The sequence below is a fragment of the Haematobia irritans genome, chromosome 3, assembly GCF_050003625.1.
Source record: "Haematobia irritans isolate KBUSLIRL chromosome 3, ASM5000362v1, whole genome shotgun sequence".
Lineage (NCBI taxonomy): Eukaryota > Metazoa > Arthropoda > Insecta > Diptera > Muscidae > Haematobia > Haematobia irritans.
In genome coordinates this window covers 18,828,970-18,850,701 of record NC_134399.1, presented here as the reverse complement: position 1 = coordinate 18,850,701, position 21,732 = coordinate 18,828,970, and the positions used below count along the sequence as shown (strand labels likewise).

The following is a 21,732-nucleotide window of genomic DNA, read 5'->3' as shown; positions in this document are numbered from 1 at the left end:
CGGAACCTAAACTAATCAATTTGAAATGTATGGCGATTGTTTATCTCTAACGAAATGTCCGCTACCCAAAATAAATGCATTGGTATTTTTGCTACCGAAAATTATTTGAAGCGTTGTTATCGATTGTTTACATTTTGCTCCAATAAGAAATGCATAGCAAAACTGTGTTATTGGCACGCAAACGAAATTGATGGTACTCACAAGAAATACATTAGAAGCGAAAATTCCGTGAAGCGTTGTTATCGACCGGATATAATTTATTCCATAAGAAATACATTACAAAGCTGTATTATTGACATCCCAGCAAAAATAGAGGTTCCATTTCTTGAAGCGTTGTTATCGATTGCTCCAATAAGAAATGCATAGTAAAACTGTGTTATTGGCACGCAAACGAAATTGACGGTACTCACAAGAAATACATTAGAAGCGAAAATTCCGTGAAGCGTTGTTATCGACCGGATATAATTTATTCCATAAGAAATACATTGCAAAGCTGTATTATTATTATTGCAAAAAAGAGGTTCCAAAAAATTAGTTTGGATTCCCAATCTGTAATCCGGAAGTAATGCAAACTTGGATCATTTCCAATGAATTTTATATGGACTTATCATAGGACGGAAGTACTCCATTTTTGGATACTTTGCTTTAGAAGTTGGGCTTTGGAAGTTCATTTGGATGAAGAAATTAAAAAAAAAAAACGAAAAAAAAAAATTCTCCAATTTCACTTATTATTTTTATCAGCATTTTTTACACTCTTATTTTCCTATTATCAAATTTTTATAAATTGAAAAACTTCTTCACTTCCACCGGGGGTTGAGCCTAGGTCTCTTGACACCATCAGAACGCCTAAGCACACTCAACCACAAACGTCATTGAACACCATGCATCAAAACGTCTATTCAAATGTTTGTGACATGAACCTAATATGACACCACGGCATGCCATTCTAAGTACTTCCTAAGATGTTCTTTATTATTATGGATGAAAAAATAAAGAACGCTGGTTCAAATCTCAACAGCGGCAATTTTTTTAATAAATATTTTTCGAAAAAAAAAATTTTGTTATATATCGTTTTTATTTTTTCGGTATATATTTTTTTTGTATGAATATATTTTTCCATTAAAAATCAACAAAAAATTAAAAATAATCGTAATTTGCAAAACCTTCTCAAAAGAACTTCCATGGAAGTGAAAAAGTCAAAAGGCACAGGTTCAAATCCCAGCGGGGATGATTTTTTTATTATTATTTAATTTAGATTATATTATTTTTTGCAAATTTTTATTGTCCAAAACTTAAATTTTTACTTAAAACCGCCTACGCTAATCGAAAAAGTTTCGTTATATTAATGAAATGTGTCGTTAGAAGTAAGCCAATGAAACAAATTCGTTAATACAGCGAAATTTTTCGTTATTATAAGGAATTTTCTGTTAATCAACGTAAAGTTTCGTACTATTAAATGAAAACATTGTATTAATGAAAATGTTTCGTTATATCAATGAACATTTTTTGTTGGTTCAAGTTTAATGAAATTTTCTTTGTGTGTAATTCCGATACTTTCTTCAAAGGACTGCATCGGAAGTGTAAAAAATCGATAGGGGATCTCGGGATGTGCTTTAAAGGAAATGTTTGTGGACTTGTCCAAAAGAACTGCATCGGAAGTGGAAAAAAAATTGATAGGGATTCCGGGATGCGCTTTAAAAGAAAACCCAGTTTCGATCAAACACCATAAAGTTTTTCAGTGGTGGATTATTCCACCTCTGAAATTGCTGAGAGTTTCAAAGCTTCTCTAAGTGGTTTCACTGCAATGTGGAACCCCGTTCGAAATCGGCTATAAAAAAGAAGTCCCTTGTCATTGAGCAACATAGTATCGGGCAGAACTCAGTGATAAGCGAAAAGTTCACCACTGTGATATCACAATGGACTGAATAGTCTAGGTGAGCCTGATATATCGAGCTGCTACTATACCTAACCTAACCTAAGCCTGGTATGTCGATTGTTTACATTTTGCTACCATAAGGAATAATTGACAAAACTATATTATTTGCATGCAACAGGAATTTTCGCAAAATTCTTGTTGGAATGCAATAATACAGCTTTGCATTTTTTTCTTTTGGCCTGGTAGCCACCCCTAGAGGAAACTTTCGGTATCAGTAAGAATTGCAGTAGCATATTTGCTAACAAAAAAATCCGTTAGGCGTTATTATCGATTGTTTAGATACAGCTATAGTTTTTTTTTATATAATTGGCTCGAATTTTTTTTATCTTAGAGGCCTACCAGCTTTAAGATTTACGTACATTACTATTTTGTCAGCGAAATTTAGATAAACATAGTTATCGACTCCTTTAATTTTTAAGTTGTAAGAATAATACACTCATGAAAACTGCTATTAATAGCAAAAACAAAAAATACTTAGTTGTTTTATCAGTTCTTTCATGGAAATTTTACCAGCTTTAGCAATAGCACTTCCGCTAGCAAAGATTTGGCGAATTGCATATCGGGTTTGTAACTACAACGTGCCAACTATTATTACTTACACCTAATAGAGTACAACAACTCTGTCGAATAAACATTTGTTCAACTGACATCCCTGTTGTCATCATATGTTTACAAAAGTTGAAAGTACTAGTACTTTATGCAACTTCTTAATATATTAAAACTATTAGTTCCCGGTATTTATAAAAGAATAAATATATCACAATGAGTTTTCCCACCAAAGAAGAAAGAACTAAATGTTGGTCTAGTCGTGATGACTATTGGAAGTGTCTCAGTGAAAATGCTCCACAACACAGCTCAACATCGGGCGAAAAGGTTCCAGATGCCTGCAAGAAGCTACGAAAAATATTCGAGAGCAGCTGTCCCAAAACGTGGGTGAAACATTTTGATCGGAAAAGAACCTACGAACAATTCAAACAAAAAATGGATCAAGGAATCGATCCAATTGAAGATAAATTCGACTCAAAGAAGAAATAAGGAGAATTTTTGTTTATTGTACAAAGAGAATCAAGTGTTCAAAGCTTTTGTTAATGTACTACCATATTATTATATTAAAAAAATTGTTATTTTAAATAAATTTAACTACTAACTACTGGCTTAGACGCATATACCTTATCAGCGGGCAAGTCTATAGACACAGATACTATATGTTTTCCTGGGATCATAACATTGCCCAACATACGAGCATCCTGACCCTCTTCCAAATACTCAGCACACATGGACAATACAATATTGGAATCTTTGTCGGTACAATTAAAGAAACCAACTAAGACTCGTCCATCAGTAATTACCACTCGAAAAGGTTTCCCAAGCCATTTTCGTAGATTTCTAATGCCGGGACTTAGATGTTCATCGTTGATATTAGAATTATTGGTAATGACATTATTTAGCAATGGATTCTGGAAATAAGGAATTTAGTTCAAATTATGCATAAACAAATTACAATTTGGTTTGCTAACCTCGTATGTATTGGGATTGGTTAAATCGTTCATTTCAATCGAAATTGTTTTTCTTGTAGTGGGACAGAAATTGATACGACTTTACTCAAAATTATTTTTGTGTATCACCGAAACAGCTGATTGACATTTAAATGCAGTGGTGCCAACACCCGAAGGGTAAAAAACACTAAAAAGATACTATATTAGTCCTAACATACTAGTTCGCATCACAAAATCCCAGCAAAAATTCAATGCAAAACTAAAAAAACCAAAAAATACTTCAAAATATTATAGAACTTTTGGGTATTGATAAAATTTATGAAATTATGAGCCTTAATACAAGTGTACAGCTTTATTTACTTTCGTTTTTTATCAGTAATGACTTTCCAAAATATGTTTTTCAGAGGAGAAACTAAATTTTTCGACATTTAAATGGGAAATATTAATATTTGGAGGGAATATATTTCTTATTCAATTATAATACAAACGCTTTTAATGACATCTTTATCAAGTTCAGAAATTCTGCCGACGGAGCTAGACTTTCCAAAAAATTACCCTAAAGGTGGGTATTAAGTTCGAGTTTAGCCGCTAAAATCGTCATTTTTTCACCAAAGTGAAAATTAAATCAGTAAAAAAGGCATACAATTACACATATTTGTTGCAGATTTCTTTATAACTTAATGGGGAATAGCCCAAAGCAAATTTTCACAAAGTTTGTATTCCTTAAAATTGATTATTGAAGAAAAGTAATCGTAGAAAAATGACGGCTAAACTCGAACTTAATACCCACCTTAAATAACAATTATGATTAAAACAAGGATCAATACCAACTTCATAACATTCAAATACTATATTTGGCAATATTGTTGAGTTTGTTAAGCTTCTAATCAAAATTTTTGTATGAAAATATGTCGTCAATGAAAGTCAATACTGTTCAAATTGAATACAAGCATCAAAAGCACTATAGGAAAACGTCATAAAGCGCCAAGTCGGTGCTTTTTTTTGAAAAGGCACTAAGAAGGCAATTTGGTGCTTTTTGGAAATCAAAAATCACTAAATTTGGTTCTAAAGGCACCAAATTGGCATCACTGTTTAAATGTCATCCAAAAAAATCAGGGTTGTTTGCTTTTATTTATGTTTTATTATTTGTTGGTAGCTGCGGTGTCATTGTATTAAGCCGTCTTTTGTTATCAGCTTTTATTTTCAGCATCACATGAAGCAACAAGTGCCTAGCAAGCTGCCGGTAATTTTATAAATTAGTGCAATTTATTTTATAATTCCATAAAGATGTCGGAAATTGTTTTTGCTGTTATAACAGGTAAGATTAGAATTCAAACTCAAACAACTTGTACATAGGATAGGATAGAATTGCCAGAATATTGAAATATTGAGAATTAGTTTGATGGAGAGGGATATAGATTTTGAAAGTCAAGTCAATATCATCTGAATTTATCTCTCATCCAAAGGTGGCTCTGACTTTTGAATATAGTACCAAATAAATTCTCAACTAAGAATTCCATTATGGCCTGATATTTAATGCGGGTTTGAACCTCTTACGATATCACTGTTAATGATACAATATAAGGTAAGGACAAAAGCCGTTCCTTCTTATGGTTTGTGAAGGAAATTTTCGTACGGACGTTGTTAACGATCGTTTGATTTTCCTCCCGAAAGAAATATCTACATGCCAATACTATTTTTTGTCATGAAGAGGAAACCCAGGTGAGCTGCATATCGAGATTTTTATTCCCTGTGCCACACTGAATAAGGAACACGGAACAGGGTATTATAAGTTAGTGCATATGTTTGCAACACCCAGAAGGAGACGAGATAGACATATGGTGTCTCTGGCAGTATTGCTCAGGGCCGGCCCCTGAGTCGAACTAACTATGTCCGTCTGTCTGTAAACACATTTTTGTAATCAAAGTCTAGGTCGCAATTTTAGTCCAATCGACTTCAAATTTGGCCACACCACAATGGTCAGCCAACACTCTTCAATGTAGAGATTTCGTAATATCTTGACTCCCAGCGGTTCTGGAACACAGGATTCAAGGTTTATATATCCGTTTAGTCAACCTACATATGGAAATAGTAGGGGTTCCTCACAACAATATACTCTCTACTAAATGTAGCAAATAATTTCAAAAGCCTCACCAGTCACTAATTTGCTACAATTTATTCAATAGTCACGCCATCTAGTTTTTTCATTTTATTCTGGTCTCGTTCTCCATTTGCCTAATTAAAAAAAAATACATCATAATAACATTTTATTAAATTTCAGTCAGTGACACTTGCCATCAAGATGCCACACGCGATCGCAGTGGCCCTCGCCTGGTTGAGTTAATTTACGAAAACTTTGAAAATCCCCGAATTATCAAAGAAATTTTACCCGATGAGAAAGAACTGATCAAGGAAAAACTCTTACAGCTGTCTTCTCCTGAAGTTGCGGTGGCATGTATATTAACAACTGGTGGTACAGGCTTTGCTCCACGTGATGTCACACCAGAGGCCACAAAAGAAATGTTGGATAAGGAATGTCCTCAACTGGCTTTGGCCATTGGCATGAATTCCTTGCAGAAAACAAAATTTGCAATATTATCGCGTGCCGTATGTGGAATAGCAGGACGAACATTGATAATAAATTTTCCCGGTAGTGAGAAGGCCGTTGTTGAATGTTTTGATTACATCAAGGATATGCTACCGCATGCTTTGAATTTAATTAGCAATAATTTGGAATTAGTTCGTAAGACCCATGCCCAGTTGCAGGGAACATCCTATAATCCTCCAACTCGTCACGTTTGTCCCCATAAAACGGGAAAGGGTGATGGTATTGATCGTAATTCCCCATTTCCTATGCTACCCGTTACTGAGACCTTGAATATTATAATGCAAACAATTAAACCTCAAGCGACTTTACCACATCTATTGAAGAATTTTAAATCGCCCGTTGATATTCCTCCATTTAGGGCATCTATCAAAGATGGTTATGCCATGAAATCTACTGGATTCTCAGGGACTAAGAAGGTAATAGGATTTATATCAGCTGGAGATGCAATTATTGCTGAGGATTTTGAAGAAGATGAATGTTATAAAATCAATACCGGAGCCCCGGTACCTTTGAAAGCGGACAGTGTCGTTCAAGTGGAAGATACAAAATTGTTGAAGACCAAAAAAGATGGCTCTGAGGATTTGGTAGAGATATTAGTAGAACCCAAAAAAGATTTGGATATAAGGTAAATATTTCACGAACTTTTCTATTATTGTTTTCTTACTATATTCGTTTTATTATTGATAGACCCATTGGATGTGATTTGGCCAAAAATACACCACTTTTCCCTAGCGTAGATCTTTCACCGGTAGTAGTAAAATCTCTAATGGCCTCTGTTGGCCATGCTGTGCCTTTGCATAAACCATTGGTAGCAATTATTTCTACAGGAAGCGAATTACTTGACCCTCAGGATTATCCTTCGGAAGGAAAAATATATGATTCCAATACTACTATGTTGAGACAATTATTACAATATTTTGGATTTGAATGCTATGTAACAAAAGTTCTTTCTGATGAGTAAGATTTATGAACTAAGCGCGAATTTCATGGGTAATTGTATTGATTGAATTGTTTATAGTTTCGATGAAATCACCAAAACCCTAAGCTCCATTTATGATGAAGTAGATTTTGTTATATGCAGCGGTGGTGTCTCTATGGGCGACAAGGATTATATTAAAGCAGCTTTGGAGAAATTGGGTTTCAATCTATTAGTGGGTCGAGTCAATATGAAACCAGGGTAAGAATTCCTGGAAATACTAAATTAAAAACATCTTAATCTTTGAAAAAAAAATATTTCTAGCAAACCCATGACCTTTGCCGCTAAAGATGATAAATATTTCTTTGGTTTGCCTGGAAATCCAGTATCGGCATTTGTTTGTTTCCACCTGTTTTCTTTGCCAGCAATTAGATGGTGCTCAGGATGGAGCCATGAAAAATGCTCTCTACCTATAATACAAGTAAAGGTAAGTCTGTGTACATTTATCGTAAATCTTTATGTCTTTTTGCTTTATGAACATGAAAACCGGAATCCATATTTTCTTTCAAATAGCTATTTTGAATAATTATCAATTTTTATGCGAAATTATCTTTGACCTAAAATCATACCTTGAACTTGTTTTGAAGAAGCGACGAATTTCTTTTTTGGCAATGACCGTGAAATGCATTTTCTTATCTTTAGCATTAGTAAAACCATAACAATATTAATTCAATATTGTTGCAATTTATATGTATGTATGTATGTATTCCCTGTATGATGGTTTGTTAGTCGTTTTATTAAGATGTCCGAATATATCATTACTAATTGGGGGGTTTATTTATAAACGAGTGGGGAAAATCTGAAGCATTTCAACATATTATTTCTATAGAAAATTTTATCAAAATTTTATTTCTATATAAAAATTTTATCAACATAAACAAATTTTGTCAAAATTTTATTTCTATAGAAAATTTTGTCAAAATTTTATTTCTATAGAAAATTTTGTCAAAATTTTATTTCTATAGAACATTTTGTCAAAATTTTATTTTTATACACAAATTTTGTCAACTTTTATTTCTTTAGGAAATTTTGTCAAAATTTTATTTCTATAGGAAATTTTGTCAAAATTTTATTTCTATAGAAAATTTTGTCAAAATTTTATTTCTATAGAAAATTTTGTCAAAATTTTATTTCTATTGAAAATTTTGTCCAAATTTTATTTCCATAGAAAATTTTGTCAAAATTTTATTTCTATAGAAAATTTTGCCAAAATTTTATTTCTATAGAAAATTTTGTCAAAATTTTATTTCTATAGAAAAATTTGTCAAAATTTTATTTCTATAGAAAATTTTGTCAAAATTTTATTTCTATAGAAAATTTTGTCAAAATTTTATTTCTATAGAAAATTTTGTCAAAATTTTATTTCTATAGAAAATTTTGTCAAAATTTTATTTCTATAGAATATTATGTCAAAATTCTATTTCTATAGAAAACTTTGTGAAAACTTTAATTCTATAGAAAATTTTCTCAAAATTCGATTTCCATATCAAAATTTTCGCAAAAATTTATTTCTACGGAAAATTTCCTCAAAATTTTATTCCTATAGAAAATTTTGTCAATATTTTATTTATATAAAATTTTTGTCAAAATTGTATTTCTATATAAAATTTTCTCAAAATTGTATTTCTATAGAAAATTTCGTCAAAATTTTATTTCTATAGAAAATTTTATTTCTATAAAAAATTTTGTAAAATCTTTAATTCTATAGAAAATTTTGTCAAAATTTATTACTATAGAAAATTTTGTCAACGTTTTATTTCTATATACAAATTTTGTTAAAATTTTATGTCTATATAAAAATTTTGTCAAAATTTTATTTCTTTAGAAATTTTTGTCAAAATTTTATTTCTTTAGAAATTTTATCAAAATTTTATTTCTATAGAAGAGTTTGTAAAATCTTTATTTCTATAGAAAAGTTTGTAAAATCTTTATTTCTATAGAAAGTTTTGTCAAAATGTTATTTCCATAGAAAATTTTGTCAAAATTTTAATATTATAAAAAATGTGTCAACGTTTTATTTCTATATACTAATTTTGTCAAAATTTTATTTCTATATACAAATTTTGTTAAAATTTTATTTCTATATAAAAATTTTGTCAAAATTTTATTTCTATAGAAAATTTTATCAAAATTTTATTTCTATAGAAAATTTTCTCAAAATTTTATTCCTATAGAAAATTTTGTAAAAATTTTATTTGTATAGAAATTTTTTTCAAAATTTTATTTGTATAGAAATTTTTTTCAAAATTTTATTGCTATAGAAAATTTATGTCAAAATTTTGTTTTTATAGAAAATTTTGTCAAAATTTTATTCATACAAAATTTTTGTCAAAATTTTATTCATATAAAATTTTTGTCAAAATTTTATTTCTTTATAAAATTTTCTCAAAATTTTATTTCTACAGAAAATTTTCTCAAAATTTTATTTCTTTATAAAATTTTCTCAACATTTTATTTCTGTAGAAAATTTGATCAAAATTTTGTTTCTGACAAAATTTTCTTAAAACTTTGTTTTTGACAAAATTTTCCTATATAGAAAATTTTGTCAAAATTTTATTTCTATAGAAAATTTTCTCAAAATTTTATATATATAGAAAATTTTGACAAAATTTTGTTTCTATAGAAAATTTTGTCAACATTTTATTTCTATAGAAAATTTTGTCAAAATTTTATTTCTATAGAAAATTTTGTCAAAATTTTATTTCTATAGAAAATTTTGTCAAAATTTTATTTCTATAGAAAATTTTGTCAAAATTTTATTTCTATAGAAAATTTTGTCAAAATTTTATTTCTATAGAAAATTTTGTCAAAATTTGGCGCACATTCGGTTCGGTCAACAATGCCAAAATTTCGAGTTCATTGAGAATACGTTCCTAACGTTGAGTTCTTAATTATCTGTCCAGGAAAAAATCTCCCAATACAAGACATATTTTTAATATATCGTTTTTACCCAATTTTCGTGAAGCTCTGTTAGAGAAAGGTTAGCTCGGATATAAAAAGGAGGTCCCTTGTCATTGTCTAAGTCTAACCAAGCCTTAAATAACGGGCTGCCACTACACCTAACTTAATTGGGCTGTCTTTACAACCTACCCCATAGGGCCAGATTGACACTATAATCTCATATAAAATAATTCAAATCCATTGTGATGGCTATATAATCATCGTCACGCTGTGTCTTTAAGGTTGCTTTTAATGTTGACTTTTTTTTGTAATTTTCTTTATATTTTAAATCCTCATTATATAATCGATTGCAATTGTCATGTTTGCAATCACACCATTTTTTATGTGTAATACGAAACTAATTAAAACGATCCAATTCACTTGGAACAGTATTTCATAAGTAGTTTTTTTTATGATTTTTAGCTGGAAAATCAAAGCATACCATTGGATCCACGACCGGAATATATGCGTGCCACCATCACTAGTAGAGATGGTCAACTTTATGCTTCAATTACCGGCAATCAGGTTGGTATTAGTTATTGTACCTACCCCCACAATCTCCAACTTGTGTCATTACAAAAGTATATGGAGTTGGGTGGCTGGCTCCCTTGAGACTTTCATATTTAATTAACTGCACATTTAACACTTTCGCTTTATTCGTTTTACACATGCACTTCTACGTACCGTAACATACTGCAGATGAGTAGCCGCTTGCAAAGTATCGTAGGAGCCGATGTACTTGTACATTTTCCAGCACGCAGTGAAAACAAAACTGAAGCGATATATGGCGATATATTTCCAGCTAGCGTATTGCGTTATGATTTCATAACGAAATATGAATGAAAGTTATTTGCTGTCATCGTGAACGATTCCAAAATCCCCATTCTCCTCCTTAAATGGCGAATGCCTATATCACCGAAGCGTGGCTCTAAAGCCTTTTTAACCAATATTGCAATAAATAAAAACAAGCGTCACAATTATTTTTGTTAATTATATTGAAGTTAAAAAATTTCAATTTATTGGTAATTTCATTAGAAGTCATCAAATTATAAAAATAATAACTATAAGAAATATAATTTCTTTTAAGGTTCTGTTTTTGTTTGTTTTTGAATAAAATTATGACAATTATAAACGAAGCTTAAGTGTATGTACAGTAAACAAAAAAACAAAAAAAATATTTAGAAAAAAAAATTTGGCCAATTTTGTGGAGCTTTTTTGATGATTGACGAGTGTTAGAAAATGAAAATTTGATTAAACAAAATAATTATAATATTTGTTTATTTACACATCTAAAAAGTATATGAAAAGATTTTGTTCGCTCTATGTCAAAGTCGAAGGCTTAAACGCCAACTTAAATTGATATAGAAATCTCCCTTTACGTTTTGCTAATAACAAAATCCTTTTGTGCACTTTTTGTTGTTGTATATTTATCTTAAAGACGTAAAAGAAATTCAATCAATTCCTTGTCATTGCTTTTTTGCAAACAGAAATTTCCACATTCTCTGTTTGGTTGTTTCGTTCATCTCGTTGTTCAAACGCGTTGTACGCCACCAATTGATTGATTTTCCAAAGGTTTCTTATTGACGTTATTGTCGGAGTTGCTCTTGTTGGACAAACGCAATGAAGAACGGCATGGCAACGCGAATTGATATTTGTTGGAGGCCAATAACGAGTAACGCTCATGAGGTGATTGATCCCACAAAGCTCTCTCCACCACACTCAAGGCACTGGGACTTAAAACATTGGCAGTATAGGTTGTCGGGGCACCACTGGAAACTGTATTGGATGAAAAATGAAAACACAAACAAGCAAAAAAAGTAAAATTGAAATAAAAAGAAAAAAATCATCTTCGGCCCATATAGAGATATATTTTCCTCTTCTATGGCTAAGCCATCTTTCTCACTTACTTTGTGCAGTTGGTGGTTTATAGAGCGTCTCGGCATGCAAACCACAAGTATCCAAACAAACTACACTTACTCCAAAAGGCTGCAATTCACGACGTACCTCTTGCACACATTTATCTGTGGCCACACGCGATACATTGTATGCAATTAAACCATCGCCCTGACCTCCACTGGCCGCTCCCAAATAGATCAAGCGGCCACAAGTGGGTCTCAGGAAGTCCACAAAAGCTTTGGCTATACGCAATGAGCCCAAGATATTTGTTTTAAACATTTGTTCCATTTGATAGAGTTCCTGGCTTTCAATGCGACCCCGATAGAAGGTGCCGCTTGTGTTGATGACAGCTGCAATGCCTTGTTCGCCAGCACTTAGATGTGAGCCAATAGTTTCGGTAGCTTCACGTAAAACATCATCTTTTGTTACATCCAAGAACATGGGAATTATGGTACCCGATACAGGGGCCTCGGTGAATTCACGCATTTTTAACCATCCAATTAACAATTTAGCAGGTAAACTATCAACACCATCTTTCATGCCTGCCACTACACGACAGCCCTTGCTTGCAAGATGCGTACACAGTTGTAAGCCCAAAGCAGTGTCAGCACTGGTAACTAGAACCGTATTCGATTTGGGATGTTCGTCCTTTTTGACATCATCTTCACGAACTTTACAGATCAAATAGATAATAAGAGCCCCTGCAATGGAGAATAGGGCCAAAAGTTGGAAGGCCAATACTAAAGCTGTCATGGGTTCCATTATGGCATTGCTACAAAAGAAGAAAGAAAGAAAAGTAGAGTATTAGATGACTGGTACAATTTTAAGCATTGTTAATTAATTTACTGGGTATACAGTAGACATTGAGGAAAGAGTGACGTCGAGCATAACATAAGCTCCATCTGTCATGAAAATGCATTTCCTTTGTAATTTATTACAAAAACTTTTTAAACTAATTCCAAATGCCTTTCATTTTAGATTATAATAGTTCCTGCTTCAAGCAAAAAGTGGAAAACACAAAAACATTTCAAATTTCCGTAGCCCATTTCCCCTCCTAGGAAAAAAGACCATCGTTTATTATATTTGATGGTGCAAAACCATGCAGTTTTATGTGCAACGGACCAAATTATGTTTCAAGAAAGAAAAACTATGTTTGTATGACGTTAAATATTGCAAATACAAGCAGTGCAAGAAATCAAGTGTCCATACCATGAAGGAGTCATGAACGCTTCATGCAACACTATTTTGTTACTCGAACTCTCTAGAGTATTTGGCTACGCAATGCCCAGCCAGATATACAATGACGAAGTAAAAATTTTAAATGAAACACTAAGAGGAAACAATGACGAAGTAAAAATTTTAAATGAAACACTAAGAGGAATACACTTTCTTTTGTCCATTTGAATTAGGAAAAATAGAAAAAAAGTCTTAGACGTATATTGAGTTAAAGGTGTTGCCTTTTTACAACTGAGGTACATTACCAACTAGGAAATGAAAAATTGTATTTTTTTAAATAATTTAATTGCAAACGAAAACATTTGTAAACAATTTGGTAAAAAAAATTGAAAATAACTTTAATTGTATTACCAATTATTGAATTTTATTTAATTGCCTCAAAATTTTCAAAAAGTACTTTCGCTTTTATTGGATCATAGAAAAAAATTAATAGTAGCAAAAAAATTGATAAAATATCCACAGTTTGCTGCAAATGAGTATTACATTGCCTCGCTTGCAATATGATGGTCAAATAAAAATAATTGCATTTACCCTACACCCAATATGTGGTTCTATTCCAAATTCCCATATGTTTATCACAAACTACGATTAATGCACTTAAAAAATTGTAAGCGGTTACAGAAAAATTTTCTTTTGTCTGATCATATACTGACATCAAATATCAAATTTCAAACCAATCGGATGAAATTTGTATTTCTATAGAAATTTTTGTCAAAATTTTATTTTTATAGACATTTTTTTTTTAATTTTATATCTATCGAAAATTTTGTAAAAATTTTATTTCTATAGAAAATTTTGTCAAGATTTTATTTCTACAGGAATTTTTTTAAAATTTTATTTCTATAGAAAATTTTTCCACGATTTTATTTCTATAGAAAACTTTGTCAAAATTTTAGTTCTACAGAAGTTTTGTCAAACTTTTAGTTTTATAGAAAATTTTGACAAAAATGTTATCTCTATAGAAAATTTTTTAAAAATTTTATTTCTATAGAAAATTTTGTCAACATTTTATTTCTATAGAAGTTTTTTTTAATTTTATTTCCATAGAAAATTTTGTCAAAATTTTATTTCTATAGAAAATTTTGTCAAAATTTTATTTCTATAGAAAATTTTGTCAAAATTTTATTTTTATAGAAAATTTTGTCACAATATTATTTTTATAGAAAATTTTGTCAAACTTTTAGTTCTACGGAAGTTTTATCAAACTTTTAGTTCTATAGAAAATTTTATTTCTATAGAAAATTTTGTCAAAATTTTTTTCAATAGAAAATTTTGTAAAAATTTTAATTCTATCGACATTTTGTCAAAATTTTATTTCTATAGAAAAGTTTGCCAAACTTTCATTTCTTTAGAAAATTTTGTAAAAATTTTATTTTTATAGAAAATTTTGTCCAAATTTTATTTCTACAGAAAATTTTGTCCAAAATTAATTTCTACAGAAAATTTTGTAATAATTTTATTCCTATAGAAAATTTTATAAAAATTTTAGTTCTACAGAAAATTTTGTCAACATTTTAGTTCTATAGAACATTTTGTCATAATTTTATTTCTATAGAAAATTTTTTCAAAATTTTATTTCTATAGAAAGTTTTGTCCAAATTTTATTTCTATATAAAATTCTATCCAAAATTAATTTCTACAGAAAATGTTGTCAAGATTTTATTTCTATAGGAAATTTTGTCAAAATTTTATTTCTATAGAAAAATTTGTCCAAATTTCATTTCTATAGAAAATTTTTCCCAAAATTTTATTTCTATAGAAAATTTTGTCAAACTTTTTTCAATAGAAAATTTTGTCAAATTTTTTTTCAATAGAAAATTTTGTAATAATTTTATTTCTATCGAAAATTTTGTCAAAATTTTATTTCTATAAAAAATTTGTTATAATTTTATTCCTATAGAAAATTTTGTAAAAATTTTAGTTCTATAGAAAATGTTTGCCAAAGTTTTATTTCTATAGAAAATTTTGTTCTATAGAAAATTTTATTTCTATAGAAAATTTTGTCCAAATTTTATTTCTATAAAAAATTTTGTTCAAAATTAATTTCTACAGAAAAATTTGTAATAATTTTATTCCTATAGAAAATTTTGTAAAAATTTTAGTTCTACAGAAAATTTTGTCAAAATTTTAGTTCTATAGAAAATTTTGTCATAATTTTATTTCTATAGAAAATTTTGTCAACATTTTATTTCTATAGGAAATGTTTGCCAAAGTTTTATTTCTATAGAAAATTTTGTCAAACTTTTAGTTCTACAGAAGTTTTGTCAAACTTTTAGTTCTATAGAAAATTTTATTTCTATAGAAAATTTTGTCAATTTTTTTTTTAATAGAAAATTTTGTCAAATTGTTTTTAATAGAAAATTTTGTAAAAATTTTATTTCTATAGAAAATTTTGTCAAAATTTTATTTCTATAGAAAATTTTTTCCAAATTTTATTTCTATAGAAAACTTTGTCCAAATTTTATTTCTATAAAAAATTTTGTCCAAAATTAATTTCTACAGAAAATTTTGTCATAGTTTTATTTCTATAGAAAATTTTGTAAACATTTTAGTTCTAAAGAAAATTTTGTCAAAATGTTAGTTCTATAGAAAATTTGGTCATAATTTTATTTCTATAGAAAATTTTATTTCTATAGGCAATTTTATCAAAATATTATTTATATAGAAAATTTTGTCAAAATTTTATTTTTATAGAAAATTTTGTCAAAATTTTATCTCTATAGATTTCACACTTTTTTCTACAGAAAATTTTGTCATAATTTTATTTCTATAGAAAATTTTGTCAAAATTTTAGTTCTACGGAAAATTTTGTCAAAATTTTAGTTCTATTGACAATTTTGTTAAAATTTTATTCCTATAGAATATTTTGTAAATTTTTGTTCCTATAGAAAATTTTGACAAAATTTTATTTCTATAGAAAATTTTATCAATTTTTTTTGTGACTGATTTTTATTTCAATTAAAAAATAAATGTTTAATTGAATATTTTTTAAAAGTCTATTAAGACTTTAATTGGAAAATTTTTCTTGATTTTTTTCTGTGCTGTTTTTTGTTTGACTTTAAACTTTTCTTTAAATGTATATCTTTTTTATTTTATTTCATATATAAAAATTGATTAAACAAATGTTATGATATTCATTATGGATTTCAATAAAAACAAAAGAGAAGCCAGCCTTACTCAAAAGGCCTTTGTTTAATGGCTTAAAGTAACAACAACATGCTATTCATCAGCCTCTTCGACAAGTGGGCAAAGTCACCATCGCTATCCATTCCTACCAATTAAGTAATGCAACGAAACGTAACGTTAATACTAATTAGCTAAACAAAAAAAAACAAAAAAGACTAGCAAATATCTATACTTAAACAAAAAGTAGTATACAATTTTATAAATACATGTACACTGAAAAAACAGTGAACCCACCAGGAAAGGTAACTTTCGATTAATTTTAGAAAATTTGGAACTTTTTAAGAAAATTTTAACTAAACGGTATTACAAGCGCTGGCATCACTCCGATATGGCAAAAATAAGTAAATATTTTTCGACAAATTCTAGAAAATTTATTAGACATAACTAAATTTTTTCAGTAGTTAAAGAAAATTTTGTATTTTTAAGAGAAATCTTGGAGTTCAAAATTGCAAGAATGTCTTTAGTGACATACGAAGTTCATGATGGACACATTTTTGGTAAAATTTACAAATTTAAAGAAATAATGAACTATTTTGTAAGAAATACGAAATTAGGAAATCTTTATGCTTTATTTGTGTATAACTTTTTCCCGTTTTTCAGTTAATTTAACTAACATACGCAAAAAATTATTTGACTAAAATAAACTTTTTCCAAACATAATGATTCTATGAACTAATATAAAGTTAATATGGCTTTAGTGAAATAGAGAGTTCACTTTTTTTTGAGTGTATGTAGTGTGTATATCTTGTAGTCAATACAACAAAAAAAGAACAGCCAATTCAAGCGATGTACCTTTAAAATGTCTAAACTTTTGAAGGTGTTTAATAATATACACCCAAGTATTGTTCATATGCTAGCGTTATTGGCTTCGAACTATAGATTTCAATTTATATAGAACGTGACTAAATTGTTGAAATTTTTTCTTGTCTATAGCTTTAAAAATGCAATAGTTTTTGCTTTTTTTTCAAATACTTTAATTAACAAAACTTATAACAAATATTTTTTTTTTATTTTCAGAAGGTCTTGTAAATTATTATTGGAATATTAATTTGAATTATAAGTTGGAATCGTAATTGCAAAAATTATGATTAAAATTCCTATACTGGTGATATTGCTATAGACACTAATTATGAAAACATAAAGGCAGGTACAATGAAATGCGCTAAGGAATGTTCAGTTAAATGTCACCATGCTTGGCAAAGTGTAAGTGTTATTATCAAACATAGGTACAAATTTCTTTAAAATTAAGATTTGTATCATAAATTCATTTCCAAAGAATTTATGACACAAATCTTTGAAATTTGTGTCCTTTCGTTAATGTCGCTGTGTTTCAATTTAAAATGCCACTAAAGACATTTTTGCAATTTTGACATCCAATTTTGAATTTGTAGAAAAATATACTTATTTTTATGAAATTGGCGTGACATCGACGTTTGTAATACAGTTTCCCCTACACTCAAAACAAAGTGTACTTGGATCCAAAGATTTTGACCTTCCCTTAAGGATTTTGGTATTAATTTGGTAGATAATTTTTGGGGATCGGCTATATATAACTATAGACGGATATGGATCAATTTTGGCATGGTTGTTAGGGGCCATATACTAGCGCAATGTACCAAATCGGGTGAATTTTGCACTTCCAAGGGGCTCCGGAGTTCAAATCTGTGGATCGGTTTATATGGGGTCGACATACAATTATGGACCGATATGGACCAATTCCTGCATGGTTGTTAGAGACCATATACTAACACCACGTACCAAATTTCAACCGAATCGGATGAATTTTGCTCATCCACGAGGATCCGGAGGTCTATTCTGGGGATCGGTTTATATGGGGGCTCTATATAATTATGGACCGATATGAACAAATTTTTGCATGTTTGTTAGAGACCATATACTAACACCATGTACCAAATTTCAGCCGAATCGGATGAAATTTGCTCCTCCAAGAGGCTCCGTAAACCAAATCTGAGCGTCGGTTTATATGGGGGTTATACGTAAAAGTGGTCCGATATGGCCCATTTGCAATACCATCCGACCTACATCAATAACAACTACTTGTGCCAAGTTTCAAGCCGATATCTTGTTTCGTTCGGAAGTTAGCGTGATTTCAACAGACGGACGGACGGAAATGCTTAGATCGACTCAGAATTTCACCACGACCCAGAATATATATCGTTAGCAGAAATGCAAAAGAACGTAACTAACAAAAATTCGAAAAATGCGTTTTTGACTGCATTTGGCGTGTTTTATCAACAGCCATGGTCTCACAAACTTTTAGGTTGCTACGATCAAAAATAAAGTCGGAGTGTTTTAATCAGTATTTAAAAAAAATGGTTACGTAAACATTAGTTTTGCAGATTTTATAACGTTTTTACGTTCTCCTGTAAAAAATGAAAATTGTAGTTACGTTCTTTTGCATTTCTGCCAACGATATACTTTATGGGGCCTTAGAGCAATATTTCGATGTGTTACAAACGGAATGACAAAGTTAATATATATCCTATGGTGGAGGGTATAAAAATTTATTTTAATTCAAATTTCACTATATTAAAGAAATTTGTTCTTAATTGTTTGCAAATTGCGCATCCTAAAATTTAAGTTGCATAATCTTTAATTTGCCTCTGGGTGGGTTAAATTTTTTGAGTATAATTTTAATTGTATTGATCCCAGATTTATATTAAAACAAAATTAAATGAAGTCACTTTTTGGCTAGGAATCAATACTAAAATCCTTAAGGGAATATGAAAACCTTTGAATCCTAGTAAATTTCTTTTTAGAGTGTAGACAAGAAGCGATTATTTTATTTTACCTTCAGAAAAAGCCAACGAAAATTTCTATAGCCCATATAACTTCATGTTTATTTTATGAAAATTAATTGATTTTAGTTAAATTTGCCGATTATTTTTCCTTATTATACCCTCCTCCACTTAAATAAAGTGTACTTGGATCTAAAGATTTTGACCTTCCCTTGAGGATATTGGTATTGATTCCGAGCCATAAATGCAGCTTCTTTAAAATAAAGACATTTTTAGGGACCTATCTGGCTTTACGGGTAAATGTAGGACCATTTAAAGCCAGATAAAATTAAAATTAGGATACTGAGAATTTTCATTCTTTTTTCGCGGTATATTAATAAAGATTTTCACCTACAAACAAATTCCAGTTTTAAAATCCAAATTATGCTGGATATTTTAAAGTAACAAAATGTTTTCTTAATTAAAAAAAAATTAAACCAAAGATGCAAAATACTCAAAATAAGTCTTAATATTTTAACGGGTTTTATCTTAAATCTAAAGATACAATTTTTCAGTTAATTTAAGGACGATTTCTTTAATCAAAAATGTGTTTCTTTACTTTAAAACAAAATTGCCTTAATCGAAAGACATACGACTTTAACGGAGGGACAAAAATTTCCAAAACTTGTTTCCTAAATTTAAAAGGTTTGGACCAAAGATGGAAAATCCTCAAAAAAGTCTTAATTATCTATATTTTAAGCGTTTTTTTCTTAAATCTAAAGATTAAAATTTTCAGTTAATTTAAGGACGTTTTCTTTAAATCAAAAATGTGTTTCTTTGATTAAAATATTCTTAATATGAATTTAAATTTAATAATTGTTATTATAAACTCTTTTTTGTTGTTTAAAAACACTCCAAAAAATATTTATGTGATGAGTGATTATTGTCTCAATCAAAAACCTTAATTATCATTTGTGTTTTTCTTTCTTTAAGCCAATAGTTTTCAACACTGTGATGCGAAATATGTATATACCATTAATGATTTCGACAAACGCTTCTGAATCTTTTGTTTGGTTAGTTTGCTAATGATTCAATATCTAATATAAAAGCAAAGGAAAGAATCAATTTGTGATAAAACAAAGAATGCAAACATTTCTTGAATCTGGGTCGTGACCGGGGCCCAATGATTTTCTCACTAAAACCTAAAAGACCAAAAACATGTAAGCACGGAAGATAGACTAGCTTGAAAATTTCAATAATCCGATTTCGTTTAATTGGTCTAAGATTTTGGAATTCATAAAAAAATATTTTATAGCACCCCAAAAGGGTCAATATGCCTTAGGCCTAAATACCAAACAAAGTGAAAATAATTAATTTATTCATTTTGTTTGGTTTAAATGTTTTAGTTCACAGCTATTTGGTTTTTTGGCTTTTTAATTTTTTAATTTAAGAATAAGGTTAAATCAAAATAAGAAAATAAGATTCAGTTTAAAGCTAACCCTATTCGTGGGGAACACAGTATGTACAGCATTTGTTTTATGAGAATGCATATTCGCATACCCTAAAGTTTGTTTCTTAAGTCTTTTGTTTTTATATCAAAGGAAATTTGTATGAACTCATACAGTGAATTAATAGCACACTATGTGATATTTTTCTGGTATATGGTTTCAAGGTACAACAGGTTAATACAAAGTTCGAGCATACATTCACTGAAAACAATATTTATGTGATATTAAAGCTAACGCAACCTAAAATTTGCCCAATTTACAAAATATTAAGGACAAATTTCTTTAAAATAATTAAATTTGAATTAAAATAACATTTATAATCGTTGCTTCAAAAATGTTGTTCATTAAATTTAGGACACAATTTTTCGAAATTTGCGTCCCTCCGTTAAAGTTGTATGTCTTTGAACTAATACAAAATTCCCATAAAGTAAAGAAACACATTTTTGATTTAAAGAAATTGGTCTTAAATTGACAGAAATATTGAATTGAATGAATAAAATAAAATGCTAGGACATATTTTGAGGATTTAGCATGTTTGGTTTAAAGGTTTTTTTAATTAAGAAACTTTTTCTACTTTTAAGTATTCGTTATAATTTGGATTTTTTAACTGACATTTGTTTTAACGTGAATAGCTTTATTAATCTACCGCGAATAGAGAATGTAAATTCGATAAATGGGATCTGTATCTTAATTTTAATTTTATTGGTCCTAAAGCCAGACAGGTCGCTAAAATATGTCTTTATTTTGAAGAACCCGCATCTTTGGCTCGGAATCAATACCAAAATCTTTAAGGGAAGGTCAAAATCTTTGGATCCATTTCAACATTTTTTGAGTGTAGAGAAAGAGAGCACTATTTTTTTAACTATACAATAGGATCGGGGTTTCTAATTTAGTTGAATTCATAAGTCTGTATTCAACTTCTTACAGCGCTAAAGACATTTAAAAAAATTTTTAACACCAATTTTTTCCTCCAAAATGTAAAATTTTATTAAACAACAAAAAAGGACTAGTTTTAATAAATGTTCATCAATTTGACAATAAAAAATCCTATTGAGAATTGTTGTTACATTATTTGTATCATAGCCCTAAAAACCTATTTTATACCATCCATATGAAATTTGGCATGTGAGGTAAGTTTTTGTCCATTTAAATGGCCTCAAACAAATGTTTGTGAGCATTTTCCCTTAGAAAAGTTTTGAAAATACGATCATA

The 21,732-nt window shown here is 29.2% G+C and overlaps 4 protein-coding genes across 5 annotated transcripts in view; 2 read left to right on the top strand and 2 right to left on the bottom strand.

Moving 5' to 3' along the window:
- The first annotated feature begins 2,593 nt into the window (after positions 1–2,593).
- On the top strand, positions 2,594–3,086 carry LOC142229296 (cytochrome c oxidase assembly factor 6 homolog). Its single transcript, XM_075299848.1, has one exon. The coding sequence runs from the start codon at positions 2,699–2,701 to the stop codon at positions 2,969–2,971; it is 273 nt and encodes a 90-aa protein (XP_075155963.1). The 5' UTR covers positions 2,594–2,698; the 3' UTR covers positions 2,972–3,086.
- On the bottom strand, positions 2,969–3,611 carry Sbat (LSMD1 domain-containing protein Sbat). The gene is made up of 2 exons (XM_075299844.1): positions 3,454–3,611; positions 2,969–3,393 (listed from the first exon to the last, which is right to left on the bottom strand). Exons 1-2 carry the CDS (start codon positions 3,484–3,486, stop codon positions 3,073–3,075), a joined length of 354 nt encoding a protein of 117 aa, XP_075155959.1. The 5' UTR covers positions 3,487–3,611; the 3' UTR covers positions 2,969–3,072.
- A 973-nt stretch (positions 3,612–4,584) lies between these two features.
- Positions 4,585–10,982, top strand: cin (Molybdenum cofactor synthesis protein cinnamon). Its single transcript, XM_075299823.1, has 7 exons — positions 4,585–4,750; positions 5,714–6,665; positions 6,728–6,997; positions 7,059–7,217; positions 7,281–7,443; positions 10,380–10,481; positions 10,656–10,982. The coding sequence occupies exons 1-7, from the start codon at positions 4,720–4,722 to the stop codon at positions 10,797–10,799; spliced, it is 1,821 nt and encodes a 606-aa protein (XP_075155938.1). The 5' UTR covers positions 4,585–4,719; the 3' UTR covers positions 10,800–10,982.
- The window catches only part of LOC142229284 (D-beta-hydroxybutyrate dehydrogenase, mitochondrial), a 79,749-nt gene continuing 68,950 nt past the window's right edge, over positions 10,934–21,732 (bottom strand). For both annotated transcript variants that reach the window (XM_075299833.1, XM_075299832.1), the window contains 2 exons: positions 11,864–12,624; positions 10,934–11,732 (listed from right to left, as the gene is read on the bottom strand). In XM_075299833.1, coding sequence (XP_075155948.1) covers positions 11,488–11,732; positions 11,864–12,614 — 996 coding nt within the window. In that variant the 5' untranslated portion in view covers positions 12,615–12,624 and the 3' untranslated portion in view covers positions 10,934–11,487. The remainder of the gene's footprint in view (positions 11,733–11,863; positions 12,625–21,732) is intronic.